At 35.2% G+C, this 15,801-nt stretch overlaps 1 protein-coding gene across 2 annotated transcripts in view; it reads right to left on the bottom strand.

Moving 5' to 3' along the window:
- The window catches only part of LOC142334975 (uncharacterized), a 50,140-nt gene that overhangs the window by 21,522 nt on the left and 12,817 nt on the right, over nt 1-15,801 (bottom strand). For both annotated transcript variants that reach the window (XM_075383306.1, XM_075383312.1), the window contains exon 7: nt 2,807-3,029. In XM_075383306.1, the coding sequence (XP_075239421.1) occupies nt 2,807-3,029 (223 nt within the window). The remainder of the gene's footprint in view (nt 1-2,806; nt 3,030-15,801) is intronic.

The raw sequence follows: 15,801 nt of genomic DNA, 5'->3' as shown, positions 1-15,801 counted from the left end.
AAACAAAAAGACTTCGTAAAAATAGTTTCGGAAAGTTCAGAATCAAATAGGAAAACGAGCAAGAAAAACATAAAATTATACTTGGCATTAATGGCTCGGAAGATGTTCAATCTCTTGTGTAAACAAAAAAGTTGTAACAGTTCAAAGATTTGGAACACTAAAAAATTTTGCAAAAAAATTTCCGTAAAAAATATCGTTAAAACAGCGTTTACGGAACAAATTTTTCACTGCACTTCTAAGTCAATGCCAAAGACTAAACCATTATTCATTACACAAAAAAAAGCCGCGCCGGTCACAAAGAGACTTTATACTAACTAAACCCAAAAAAACTAACAAAAAACAGACAATTGGACAAAAATAGCAAATATCGGATTAGTAGATTTAAAGTTCTATAAAACAAAAATGAGGTAAGCTATAAATAAGAGCCAAATGTATAAACTATCAAAGGACGCTGCCAAATATACTTTATTTCCAGAAAAATAACCTTTCAAAGATGCAAAAAAAACAAACATATAATGAAATAATCCAAAAAAATGGAGAAATATGTGCCTAATTGGCCCTTAAAACTAATTACTAGGATCTCAAAAACTTTGCTATCAATTTCAGCCAGCTACATACAATGCAGCATTGGTCAAAAACTATTTAAACAACAACCAAATTACAAGCAAAGAAAGAGAGTCAAATTGACGAAAAAACAGCCAAAAGGGTTAACTATATGCTTCATTCTCTCAAAAACACTTTTCAAAGTCAACAATTCATTCACTGATTGAAGCGCATGCTCAAAGAATTTCTTTCGCTCAGAGAAAATTAGTCAACACGGTAATTTTAATCTTAACGAAAAGTACTTGCGGTAAAAAAAAGCTAGAAGAATTCCGAAAACAATTACTGCCACAAATCAGCCTGCCAAAAATCAGCCAACAATGTCTGCCAAAAATCAGCCTGCCAAATAACTTTTTTCTGATGGCCGTGAGCATCAGAAAAAAGAAAATACTATCTTAATTTAAATAAAAGTAAACAAAATTTAAATAAAAAGTAATTAAAACAACAAAAAAAGAAAATTCAATCACGTTTTCAAGTAAAAATACAATGGGAAAACAATAATTCGAGCAGTCAAGACAATAACCTTGCATTCAAAAATTCGGAATAGCCAAAATAAAACATAACCGATTAACGTCGGGCGACATGCTCTTAAACGACCGGCGAGCGGTGGCCAAGGTTTAGTGAGGCTAGCTTTAGCTTAATTGAAGGGGCGTGATGTAAGGGCGGCGGCGGGCGGGGAGGGGGGATAGTGGGGGGACCACAGCGGAGGTACCACAGCGGGGGAGGGCGGTTTTTGGCTGCACGGGGCCCTTGAGGACTGAACCATGTGCAGGGGACTGAACAATGTGCAAGGACTGAACAATGTGTAGGGGCCCTTACGGACGAAGTGAGAGGGGCCTGATGTGGCGGTAGTCAACCTCACAGAACCGCCCTTCACACCATGAGTAAGTCTCCAAAACAGTTTCTCTGAATCGCATACTTGGAGACTAGTGAGCTGAAAGGCTCCAAGAGCACTTATTGCCGCTGGGCGCTACCTGTTTATCCCGTTTTTGATGCAAATGGGTCAAAATAAAAATCGGTTAAAAAAAACGCATAACAAAGACCGACAGGACTAATACAATTACAACTAACTTCGTTTGAGGGCAATTAAACATCTGACTTTGAAATAAAGCAAAAAAAAGGTAATTAAAAATTACAAAACCTAAATTTAATTTGCAATAAAATCTGCCCACCATCATTAAGCTTAAACTCAGTAAAAATGCAATAAAACACAATAATGGGCCAAAAATTAATAAAATAGACTTAAAACCGGAGAATTAGTTGAAAAACCTCCAAATTAGCGCAAAACTCTACTTAATTACTAAAAATTTTCGAAACGCCATCAAATAATCTGAAAATTATAATTTTAGTCTAAAATAATCTTTTATACGACAAAGAAATTTCAAAAACCAAAAAGAAACAGCTGGAAAAATCCGCACGTGAACAAACGAATTTGCTCGTTTAGCGAAAATTTCTTCACACCTACATTTCTCGCTCTGTTTCAAACGAAGTCATGAACAAAAGAACCACTCTCTTTTCTCCGCTCTTCGAATTTGTTCACTCTAACATAACAACTTTTTCAAACTTTATTCACTCCCTGAACTTCCAGTTTTCTTGCTCGCTCACTTATCAAAAAAACAGAAAACCATAAAGCCTCTTCGAGTCGTAAAATACCAAGAGAAGGCCAATAATAGACCCGGCTATCACTGTGCGGCTATTAATTCGAGTTTTATTCAAAAATCATATAAGATTTCCTCAATTCCATATAAGGATAACACAAGGAAATACGTTATGATTTGTACAACATCATGCATGATCCTTTTGACTAATCTAATGGCTACCTAGGTTACAACAAAAAAAACTGTCGTTTCTGCGTAATAAAAAAAACTGAACCATATTTGTAGCCAACATTTCTTCAGTCATTCATTCATTTTTTAAATAACTATAAACCAGATTTATTGATGATCAAAATAAAATCTGGCATTCTCCCTACTTTTATCAGGTAAGAAAAATACAAAAATTACAGACTACGTAGTTAAAGTTCTCCCCACGTTATCAATTAAGAACATATAAAGTTAGTCTGGAATGTCTGAGCAACTATATCTGCCTGGCTATTTGCAATTCAATCAATCACGCAATCATACATAATAATGGTGTCTGAACATCATCAAGCTAGATCTCGTTTTCAACTGCCCGTTTCATACAAGCGACATTTGGTACACTATACCTGTTTGTACATATTGTTTCGGTTCCGTTCCATTTTCCTCTTCAGTTTCTCCGCCTTGCTGACTCTTCGCATTTAACTCTGCGGGAATCGATGTGCTTCTGTCCACAACACAGCTGATGCCTTCTCCGTAGTATGCCGCATAACTACTCGTCAGGGGTTCGGTTCCCACCAGGACCCCAGTTTCGCAGAACAGTCGCTTGCCATTTTTCAAGTACGCTGTAAACTGAAACAGATACGTCCATTTTAAATTAAATATGATAATACAGCTAATATGGTTAGATATAATTGAATCAAAACGTACTTAAAAAATAAATCGTAAAATACTATAACTAATCCGGGAATTTAGAAGCAGCCGTAAACCAAATTTTTGTGTCCTTCTTGAAACATTATTCAATTTTTTTATGCTCAGAAACATGTTTGGTAACAAAAAATGTTCAAATTCAAAATTTCAACTTTCTGTTCAGGTCAGGTAAAAATTCTGTAAATTTGTTGCGCTCTTGCATATTTTGACGAGCAATCGGATTTTAATTTCTCGTACCATATAATACCATATTATGTCATCGCATGTTTTGACTATTTTGTCTGGTAAAAATAGCTATTAAATTTGAAAACAGCGCATGTAAATCGTTAACTGTCTTTAAAATGAAGAACAGCAGCTTGAAATGCATTTGAAACAACTTCAGTGGCCCTTAAGACCACCAATGTTGCTTGATTGTGCCTCCAGCAATGTACGCGATATCTTTGATCTGATATCTCTATAATCTTATTTCGATCGCATTTTAATAGCAGCCCTGAATTAATTCGGATCTATTCTGTTTCGGCCCCCATTGTGTTTTTTAAAACCCCGTTTCGAACTATGTCTCGTCATTTAGCACATTATATGTAACAAAATAGCGGCACGTGCGCATTGCGGACGTGGGGGGGGGGGGGGGGGGCAAAACACAATGATGACAATACACAGTATGAAATTAAAGTGCAACTTAACAAATCAAAAAATGTAATGGTATGTCATTAACTAATTATGAAACTTAGAAACCACGGAATCCTCAGGCAGCTGAAAACTCTAGGGCTCAAAATTTAAAAATTTTAAGATTTTTAATTTCCACACCATTCATTGAACTTATTGTCAACCTTTCAGCACTTCTAGCATTGTCGCGCTACTTCGTGTTAGTTTGAAACATTTACGAGTGTTTTTTGAAGATTTTCTAAATAGGAAATCTAATCCTGACAGATTCAAATTTATTCGGCTATGAAACTGAAACATAACAGAACATGTCACCATGACAAAACTTTCTCTTTTTTGCTCTAGCGGCCACAGAGTCGATTTCGCGTCATATTTTACTGAACAACTCAACCACCAAAAGTCTGTAGCCTCTAACGGTTAATACTACACACAACGATCAAATTTCAGGCACTGGACTTGTAGAATTGCATTTGCCAGCTGTTACTGTGAGTAAACCAACGAACCGCCTCAATATCTGGGAAGTTATTACATGAACAAATTAATCCCAAACTAACACCAAGGAAGTGCCAGTCAATGGCTCCGTGTAATCGTGGGAAAGAAATGAATGAAAGCAAAGAGAGGGGACTATCTAGTGTTTAATAGGATTTTAAAACAAACTAGCATAAGAAGTTCACTTAGTTCTAGCCAAAGAACAAATCATTTATGAGTTTTGAATTCTGCAACGCAAATGATTTAGGTTCAAAACTTCACAGCGAAATAAAACAAAGCATACCCGCCAGATTGGTGGAAAATAGTATTAGTTGATTCCCCTGACCCCACCTGGGATCGAAAAGCATAACATAGCTGGCAGATTGCCAGAAATAGCCGCAATAGATTCGTAGATCGGCAGTCTAAAAAAAACAGTAAAAAAAGACAGACCAAAAAAATTCGTCTTTTCATTGAAGGCTGCTCTGTTATATTTTGATTAAAAACCTGTATAAGTCATTGCTGCCTCTATTAGCTGATCTCAAATAACCTTCATTTAGAGTGACACAAACCTATTTAACCTTATCTCTTTGAATTAAAGTAAATAAAAGTCAATTTCAAAGTGAGGAAGTCATTTTTGAGAGCGCGGTAAGTCAAGTGTGACCAAAAATTTAATCACGCGCATGAACAAAAAAACTCGCTCCACTAAGAGCGAAAAATGACGTCACACATGCAATTCAGTTGAAATTGCATGAACGAATGAACAAAAAGTGGCTGTGACGTCATATGGTCGTAACAAAAATCATGACGACGAAATAAAAAAAAACCAAGAGAAGGCCAATAATAGCCCCAGCTATCGCTGTGCGGCTATTAAAAAAGTTATATAATATTTTCCTTCAAAAAAGACAGATGACAAAACTGGGTTTTATTTTGTTAGGAATTTAAAGTCAGGCTTACTCCTACTTCTTAATAAGTGGATAGAGCGATTAGTATCGATACCATTTTGCATAACACCTGAAAACTTTGATGACTTCAACAGAGTTTTAGTAAAAGCGTCTAAAACTCGGCGTTATAGGGTGATCCCGTTCAAATTTTGATTACGTTTTTCAATATTGACATCCTCTTTAAATTTAGATTGCTTTGCTGAGAAAATGTTCTTATAAAAGCACTCTGAACAACTTAATGAGAGAAAACTAGCCTAAAAAGTCAAAAGATTTTGCGTAAAATGAAAACGCTACAAAAGAAAGAAACTGCAAACACAACCAAATTACGTTGGGCGAATTGCCCTCGAACGACTGGCCAGCGGTTGCCTTCGTCAATAGCTGCTGCCGTTTAGGGCGCTTCAAATGACGTCATTAGAGGTTATCAAATACCAATTTAGACGCTAATAAAATCTGAAGTGAAAAAATGACGAATTTTGGCGCACTTTTCATTTGACTTTGACTTTTAGTAGTGAACTGCCGCCACTTGATTTCAGCTGCGTAAAATTGTGAATGAGAGACAACTTTAAATCACGCAAAACGATAACGTCAAGGGCGCAAAAATCACTCGGAAAGTCAAAAAATTTGCATGAAAATGACCAACACGTTTACACTATTTGAATTAAATTTTGATGAGAGCAATTAAAAACCGCTATTGACACCACGAAATTATGTCTGCAGAATAGTTTTTGTCGAATCAGATACTTTAAATCTAAAAAGGCGAAAAGCTCCAACAGAACTTAATGCCTTCCGATCGTTACCTGTTGATCCCGTTTTTGATGACGAAAAGACAAAAGGGTCAGACGAAAAATCAGTCAAGCGAAAGACAAATATAATTGTTACAAACTTCGTTTGAGAGCCATTAAAAAATCTATTTGACAAAAACGCGGTTCCAAGAATTCAAGAAACGTCTCAAAGCAGGAACCTTTTCAACCCAACTCAAGACAGCTAATTGAAAAATGCAAAATCTCTTTTGAATTTTGAACCATTAGAAAACTTCCAGGCCATCTTTCAATTTTTAAACGCGAGAATTTTCTTGTCTTTGCCCAAAATATTTGCATCATCTGTAGATATTTGCTGTTTTCTTGAACAAACATTGTTACTTTCATTGTTCAATTTGAAAATACACAGTCAATTTGAATATTCGAGAAGGGGCGGTGCTACACTAAATAATCCCTTAACACTCTGGACTTTCTTCGCCTCATTTCATTTTGATTTATTGTCATTGCCCTGTCCACGCTAGAACCCAACCCGTTGTTGTTATAGTAGCCAACAAATAACACTGAATCAACTATAGTAGTTACGCAACACTTTTAGCAAAAACAACATACACTTATTTCTTTACGTGTTTCATTCATTTGAAGGAACCTCCATTTTAACTAAAAGGAGCACGATACAATTCCATTCAGTCCAAAATGAAACTTGTATTGTTTTCAATTTCCAATCCAGCATGAAAAAGTAAAAAGTATGGATGGTAACAGTCCATGGAAAACTAGAGGGATCATTTCCATGCGTGTAAATGGACATTTCCCCCTTTCCATTGCTTTCTATCCGACAAGGATACTTGTGGGAAAATAGGCGCCATTTTCCCAACACTGTAAACAACTAGGAATGAAAAAGGCATGCATATACATACATACATACACGTTGTTTCTCTCTCACACACTTGTTTCATATACAGCTCGGAATTATATAGCTTATTTTTATCCGGATAATTCTGCGCAGAAAAGTAATTCAAAAATTGGCGGAATACCTTCAAAAAATTTAATACACTTTGCGTAAACAGAATATTTAAACATTAAACCAACATGCATCCACTAACTTAGTTAATAAAATAAGTTAATAGTTGACGGTATGTAGGCTGTATTTTTATTTAAATAATAAAAAAGGGCGCTTGTAGTTATGAAAGGATAAAGTTGAAAGCAAACTTCATTCCTTTTTCACTTCAAAAGATGATGGCGCATAAAAAGCATGAAATTTGAAGCTACACACGGCGCAGTTTATGTTATATTCTGTCTGGAATTGTGACTTAACATTAAGCGGAGAAAAAATAAAAAAAAAAGATAGACAGAGAAATAAAAAGCAACCGAAAAGCATTTAGAGCTTAGCGGTGCAGATTTCTTTTTCAATTCTTTTTTCCATCTTAGCTACCACCTCCGCTACTTCTCCTTTTATTTTCCCAACAAGTGCAAAAGAGAGGCGACTCTTTACCTCTATCTTAGTGCGTTCATACACCTCAAGCTATATAGTGCATATAATAACGAAAGAGCAACCCACATAGCCGAATAATGAATAAAGTAAAGTGAATTTGGAGCAAAACTTGTGTTATTCGAAAAGGTTAAGGTATACATCAAAAGTGTACATGGTATTACCCCCTTTCAATATTTCACCTTTGTCGTATTGAATTCGCACATAGAATAAATTGCGTGCTCAAAACATGTATCAGGCTATCCAAGAAAATATTCGAACAATTATGCAATCAGAGCAGCCGTGAAGGTGTGAGGGCAGGGGCAGGGGAGTGAGGGTGGCTGTGGGTAGGGAGGGCGGATTCGTGGAAATTAGTCGCGAAATAAGCAAATATTGGTTGGCATAAAGGTGAAAGCATGCATACATAATAGCTATTACATTAAATTCAGGCAAATTCTTTAGGTAGAGCATATGTGAGAAAAGTTTAATCAAGTCTCCAAATTATAAGATGTTCGATTACACTTTTACGAACCGAATTTCAAAGTACAAAAGTTTCCATTAAAAATATCTTCAAAATATGCTGATAAAGCACAAATATAAGATGTTCGATTAAATTTTCAGTGAGCGAATTGCAAAGGACGTCGAACAAACAGGAAACAAAATTAAGCCAAGTTTTCGGTAATGTAAACAACGCGTATATTCATGGATAAAAACAATTAGCTAGCAAGCAACTTCCTCGTTAGTTACGTTTCTATTGATATTTTCTATAAATATTAACTACCAACCGACCAAATACACAAGGAAAACATTAGCTTCACAATTCTTTTCAACGATATTGCATATTTCTATCTCGAACTTGAGCAAAAAAAACTTTTTGGATCCATACTGGTTCGTCCACCAGCGTCGTCATTTATCACCCCCCCCCCCCCCCCCCCAATAACTCATAACTATTTTTCTTGAGCATAAAGTGTAATTGAAGCTCATCATGAACGGCGATAACCAAATCAGCTCGGCGACCTTTTCTTGGAAAGAGTAAATAAAATTATAGCCAAAAAATAACCTAGTCCGAAAAAACATAAAAGCGCCAAAATTAAACATCAATTTACACATTGGTTACATGAAATTTAAATCCATTTGCATATTTCATTTCATTCCTTAAAAATAAAAATAACTTTTCAAAGCTCCCAATTTACTTTAAAAGCAATGTTTTCACGTTGTGAGATTAAGTATTTCTTCAAATACAGTTCTTCATCTTTAATTTTATGTGATTTCTGCCAATTAAAACTTCTTCCAAGATGCATTGAATTTGATAGACTCTCACGGCATGACAGCATGAGACAAAGACAACACAACTCACTGTCAAACATAATTAGAGATAGGGGAAAACAGAAACAACAAAAATGTCGCCGCAATACTTCTAGATCAATTTGCTGCATCAATTATTCATCCAACGCCCGTTGCGCTAAACAGCATGCTTCCAAAATAAGAGCTTAGTAGAAATATCAAGGAAATCTCGGTCAATCTCGGCCATTTTGAAGTTACAAATACAAGTAAAACAACTTCAATTAAGTGCTTACATTTATTTGATGGATTAAAAACAAAATTTATATGATTTATATGATAGATATTAAAACAAAAGTTACCAACGAAACCAAACGTACAGCCCTAGCTAATCAAATACACTAACACTATTCTGAAGACTAAGATGAAAAAAATAGGCCGAAAAATTCAAAAAATGGGAAAAAAATTGACTCAAGTTGATCTGAATTTATTAAACGAATCGAAAAAGATTAGCCAAACCTCTCAAACTGTCGAAATTTGAATTTAAAAGGAACAAGAAAAACGTCCAACTCAAAGCAATGAAAACTTAAAAGCTCAAATTTCTGTAAAAACCTAATAAAGGCCTAAAACGGTCAACGTAAATCAAACGTCAGTAAATGCAAATGTCGCGAAAAACAGAAGAATGTCATTGCCAGAAGATTCTGGAATAGCATCCAAGTTAAACAAAGCCTGCTCACTTAAAACCAAGCCGGCCGCCATTGACACCTTATTGACGCTCACATTGAATAAGGTAGGAAAAAAAGAAAAAGGACAAAAACTCTCAAAAAGTGTTCTTTTGTGGTCTGCATATTAATTACATTCATTAACCTATTAAATTGTGGGACAACAAGTTTTCTACTATTACAAGTTAGCAGTATACTAGAAAGTTTTTGCTGACATAATGCATTAATACTTATTATTAAGCCTTAATGTTGGATTTTATCAATTTTTCCCAATTCTCTTGTTGTCTTTTGAGACCCCGAACGTATTTGCGCAATTCTGAAGCAATTCTAAATTCCATTCAATTCGAAATGTGAGTAAGTCAGAAGTCAAGCTGGAAAGTCATGACTTACGTAAAACTAAAAAAGGTAATACAATTTTAAAAAATCAATAAGGAGAGCGTCTAAATAATTGCCGTTTTTGTGGGTTTTTGTAGGTTTCTATTATAATATTTAATTTGAAACAAATAAGGGAGGCATAAATAAAGGAAATTAGAAAAGCTAATTTATTACCATTATTGCTATATTCTTCAAAAGTTGCGGATGTAAAAAAAATTCATCAGAGCAATTAATTTTCGTTCGAAAACGGATTCAACACAATTCACAAAAACTCATTAAATGATACAAAAAGAGAGATCACGATCTAGAGAATACTTATGACATTTAGCTAACGATCTCCGAGGCCTCAAGATGCTGTATTTGTTTTATCAATCACAATCCGTACGATACCAAAAAACTGTTTTGATGCGCGGCATAAATTCAGAGCGCCTATGGAAAACAGCCATTTGAGCAGCGGTTAAATAAAGCATGACACTGTACAGGTCCACTAAAAACTGGACATTAGCCTAATTTTTAAAAACCCAGATTGCCGGAAATTAGCCACCATTGATTTCCACAGCGCAGATTTGGATTGAAAGAACGAAAAATAAAAAATGATTGTTGTACGGAAACATTTTTAAGTGCGAAGTATTTTGATTTGCTTTCGTAGTACAAAGTACTCCAGTATCTTAATGGCAGCAATTGAAAACATAACCGATTAACGTCGAATCACAGGTGGGGCGTAAATTTTTCCTTAAGGGTGCAAAAACTTCAGACAAAACAGGGTTCGAATCCCGACCTCCTGAGTCCGATTCCTTCACCTAGACAGAAGCATTAACCACTCAGAAATCATGGGCTTGTCATTGTATCTCTGAGAAATTAAGAAGTGCGTGAAAAAGTCACTTGAGAAGTCAAAGATTATTCTAGAAAAGCGCAAAAACGGTCGAGCAAAAATTCTGCATAAAAACCGCACACGCTTACAATAGTTGCTTCCCGTTCGAGACCAATTAAACACTAAGTCCAAAGACAGAAAGAGCGGATTGCAAATACTATATCTATTTTCATGAAATCTCAAACTGTAAGGTCTTCCGAAGACCATAGCCTGATAATTATTTAGCTTAGTTGAACTCTATTTAACTCAGTTGAGTTAGGTCAGCCATGTTATAAACAAACACACGATTGGCATTAAAGAGAAAACTTCAGAGAAAAATGGAAAAAAAATGAAAATCAAAATCTATTATTGATTTTTGTTTTCATCTTCTCAAAAAGTAGCCACACCGTCACACATTATTTCTCAGTAGGTACTCAAAAAGAAACCGGTGAATGGATGCCTCACATGAAAACTTTACAAAAAATAAAAGATCACTTGAATAAAGTTTTATTTATTAAAGTTTTTAACTTGCAAAACGGAGAAAGAGAAAAAGCACTAAGAGGATAACAAAACGCAAATTGTTAAGTTCGAACAGAGAAGCTGTATAAAAATTGCAAGTTCCATTTAACTCAACCAACTATGCTTCTGGCCAGGCGTACTACAAATGAAAAAAAATGAAAAATAACGAAAGAAACGAACGAAAAGTAGAAATCTGATAACAGTTTATTTGAAACTATTTCTACAAACCAAAAACAAAAAACGGCATTTATTTTTTTTAATCAAAAACTTTGTTTGGAACCTGTTTAACTGAAGCTCAAACGTTTCAGTAAGTGTAAAAAGTCGACAGGAATCCTACCTGCCCGAAAGAAAATTATTCTATTGAAAAGGAGCCAATAGCAAATTGTAGGCCACCACAATTTGAAAAAAAAAATCTGAATAAACCTAAAACGGGTAACTAAAGATTACCTTAGAATTTCCTAGTCTCTTGCAACGTTAACAATAAGTGGCTGCTCCAAAGACCACCATTATCAGTACAACGTATCAAATATTTGTTCGGACCTCTTTCTCTGTTCACATGGAAAACTGAAAAAAAAACAGAGAATTTTAGAAAAACCCAAGTATATTGCAAATGTAGGCAGAAAAACTTGACACACTTCGGCATAAAATTGAACAAAAAAATTATTCAAATTTCTGACTAGAAGAATTGAAGAATTTTTAAAACTAAAATTGTCATGTTATGCTTAGGCGATGTTATCTAAAGCCAATACTGCTTGCTTTCACTCAGAAGCTTTGAAAGCTGAGAAAAATAGCTAAAGAAGCAACTTAAACCACATATTGGCAGAAACAAAAAAAAGCGCAAAAATGGGCGTTTTAGTTTGAAATTAAGACAAGACAAAAATTGATTTAAAACTCTTAAACTAAACAGTCTATACAAGAAAAACATCGCCGACTAACGACGGGCGTTTCTCTCAAACGTCCGTCGAGCGGTTGGCTTCCTTAGTAAGCAGGTGGGGCTTATGCAAGCTAGCATTAGGGGGGAATTTTAAGCAAAAGAAACGCTCTTTCCGCTATGAAATTGCCTCCTCAAAACAGTTTTGGTGAATCGCATACCTGTTCATCCATGTTAAGCGGTTAAGTGAAAAATCGCTGCTATAAAAAATATCAATCGTAAACCGTCATATTATATCGACGTGAGACGATTGCAAACTTAATATGGTAGCAGCAATGAAAGCATCAAAATAATGCTGTCGCAAAATGTCACTGAATCTAACCCTGAAATGCTTTTTGCTTATTTATTGCTAATGAAGTTAATAGGAATATTTATTGCTAATGAAGCTAAAAGGAACTATCTCATTTCTTAATTATTGCTAATGAAGCTAAAAGGAAATATCTCATTTCACAGTGCATATGGTGACTCGAGACCAATCTATTCATTTAATCTTGAGAACAATCTCTGCTTATAAGCTTCTAAAACACCAGACAAAAAATCTACCGATTTTTTTTTCATCAGATTACGATTAAAAGTAACAGACTAACAGCGGTCACTCATTCATTTGCTATGATAACTCTAAAGCTGTAGCATACTGACATTAACTGTAATGCCCTTCATAAACAAGTGAAATTTCCATAACCTGGTAGCCGTTTACAATTCAATGCACAGCTTGTCCTCCCGATTATGCAAAAACTATTATGGATAGGCTGATAATCACCTCGCGGAAATATTTAACGCCGAGATCAAAGCCTTCAGACTTCCCATGGGGGCAACTAATTGATAGCTGGGTTATTTGTAGACACGACATTGGGTTACATAACCTGTAGTCGAGCATGTTTTCATCGGCAGATGAAACTTTTACCGGGAAAAACAACACATTAGACACGTTAGACGAAAATGTAGGAAAATTTGAAAGTCTGGATTTTGAAACTGTGGGAGTTCTGGAAACAAAATATGGTTTAATCCTGTGAATTTTTTCATAAGTGTGTGAAATTGAACGCGTTTTCACTCTAGTATCGGGTTATGTCGCCTATTAAGAGGTGACAATTGCCATTGAAAAATATATTTCATTATGGGGGGGGGGGGGGGGGGAGAGAGAGATTGAGAAAAAGTTGGGCATCGATTCGCCGAATGCTTGCATAATTCCTGTCGGTTATGCAATCGTTCGACTAATTGATGCTTCACCTTTTCACTCCGTCTCTCTTTCCATTAATGATGCTCAAATTGCACAGTCGTCTACCATTTCTGCTCTGCTGCACCACTTTGATGTATACCCACACACACGTATAAAATACAGACACTTTCCTGTCAACTTCGCGAACACGCATTGAAGAGAGGAAATGATTCCAATGAAATCAAAAAGTGAGCTAGCATCAAGTTGAACCACAGACAAAATTGAAATTTAGAAGCTGTGAGATATTTTGATATATTTGTTTGATTCACGAAAATCAGATTCAATCCATCGCGATGGAAATAAAAATTGATTAAAAAACTTTTTCGATAAAACACTAACAGATTTGTTCACTGTCGCAATTATAGTTAACATGTAGTGTTAGTCACTAGTTGATAGTTTTTTAGTTGATAGTTTTCAACTAGAATGCATCCCGGTTTTATTTTCAAAAATAAAGGCAAGCTCACACATTCCATAAATTACTTCAATTTTTAGCATAAAAGTCACAACATACAAAATCTTCTAGCTACAAAATGTTAGAACGTTGAGGCAAAAGCCTAAAGTAAATTGTGAATAAGATCAGCTTGACAAGAAGCTACTTGTTCAACGTATACTTAGCTTCAAATATGAGGACTTGAGGAACAAGAAAGACAACATCCAAATTGAAGATGTTAAGGCCTGCAAGTAATAGATGCTGGTTCGAATTCAGTACTGGTCCATTTTTACACTAGTTACGCATTCTTACACCCCCTAACATGCAACATGCAACTATTTAATACAAGTTATTCGGGCTCTCGGATGATTTAAGTGATAATTCATCCTTCGAAACGCGTGAAAGCGACATACTTTTTCGCATATCATTTCTAATTACTAGGTTTCTTGTCAGGCTATGCTTATACGTTGAAAACGGTGCATTATCTACCCCAGCGGCCGATGGTTCTATCTAAGCAATGGTTGAGGAAAAAATAGAACAGAATATAAATGTCCACGCTAAATTGCAGCATTAAAAGAAGACAGTAATGCACAAAACAGTATTGCCTAGTGGGATACGAGGTAGGGATAAACTGGGTGCTCTAATTCTCCGTCTTCCACTTTTCCCAGTGGCCTTCATAAGTTCAACCTAACTCGATGAGCAATTGTGACGAAAGGGAAGAAGGAAATGAGGGTATTGACGTGGTAAATAAAGTAAAACGGTCAATACCAGAGCTCCCAGTTCAGTATCAGCTAGAATGCATCCCGGTTTTCTTTCAAAAAATAGAGGCAAGCTCACACGCGCGCATTCCATAAATTACTTCAATTTTTATTATAAAAGTCACAACATTTTCCTCACTATCTTTTTCCAATATTATTAACAAATTAAATGTGGTTAAACAGGGCAAATGGAGTTTGGTGTCCCAGTAAAACCGGCGGAAAAAATAAATTTTGTACCGGAAAAAAATAATCAACCTAGCCCCAGTTTAATTTTATCATTAAAATTATCGGCATCGAAATATACTAATTTGTTATCAAAAGTATTAAGAAACATAGCCAACAGACTGACGGACAAAAGTAGCAAAATAGACAGCTTAGACCATTAGTTAAAACAGACTACCACGACCAAGGACAAAAAACTATTCAAAACTAATTAGAACTATTCTCATTTAAAACTATGATTATTCTCAAATCAAATTTTAAATACCCAGGACTTTCAATGCTACATAGCTGCATAAATGTTTATTTTAAAGTAACCTCTATTTAATTTCAATTAGAGTCTACAGTCTCAATTTAGATTTAATAAATTGGGCAGAAGTGCGCTTATCGAAAGTATTAAGAAACATAGCCAACAGACTGACGGACAAAAGTAGCAAAATAGACAGCTTAGACCATTAGTTAAAACAGAATACCACGACCAAGGACAAAAAACTATTCAAAACTAATTAGAACTATTCTCATTTAAAACTATGATTATTCTCAAATCAAATTTTAAATACCCAGGACTTTCAATGCTACATAGCTGCATAAATGTTTATTTTAAAGTAACCTCTATTTAATTTCAATTAGAGTCTACAGTCTCAATTTAGATTTAATAAATTGGGCAGAAGTGCGCTTATCGAGTGAGGGAGATCAAAAATGATATTATAGCAGGAAAAATCCCAAATTACAATTCAAAGAATTTAAAAAAAACACGGAACCTGGCTATCAGTATCATTAGCACACACTTCAGTGGTCAAAAGAGTGTACACCAAATGAAACACAAAAAGGAACAGTCAACAGAGCACACTTCCCATTTTTTTTAGGAAACTGGTCTTATCAAATCATTAAAACCAAAAACAGTATATTAAGTAAACGTTTAAAATATGGACCTTAAACAGTAAACATGGTGACTCAGTATAAACTCATAAAACAGACCAGAGGAGTGAAAAAACGCTACAAGCTTCGTTTGACAGTAATTAAACATAAGCCGACTATCGTCGGAAAAATTTCTCGAATGACAGGCGGCGCAATTTATTTCAGGGTCTGTAGCCTAGA

This window comes from Convolutriloba macropyga, chromosome 1 (genome assembly GCF_964194025.1).
Source record: "Convolutriloba macropyga chromosome 1, txConMacr16.3, whole genome shotgun sequence".
NCBI classification, from domain to species: domain Eukaryota; kingdom Metazoa; phylum Xenacoelomorpha; order Acoela; family Convolutidae; genus Convolutriloba; species Convolutriloba macropyga.
Note: the sequence above shows the minus strand (reverse complement) of the source record. Positions and strands in the feature narration are given on the sequence as shown.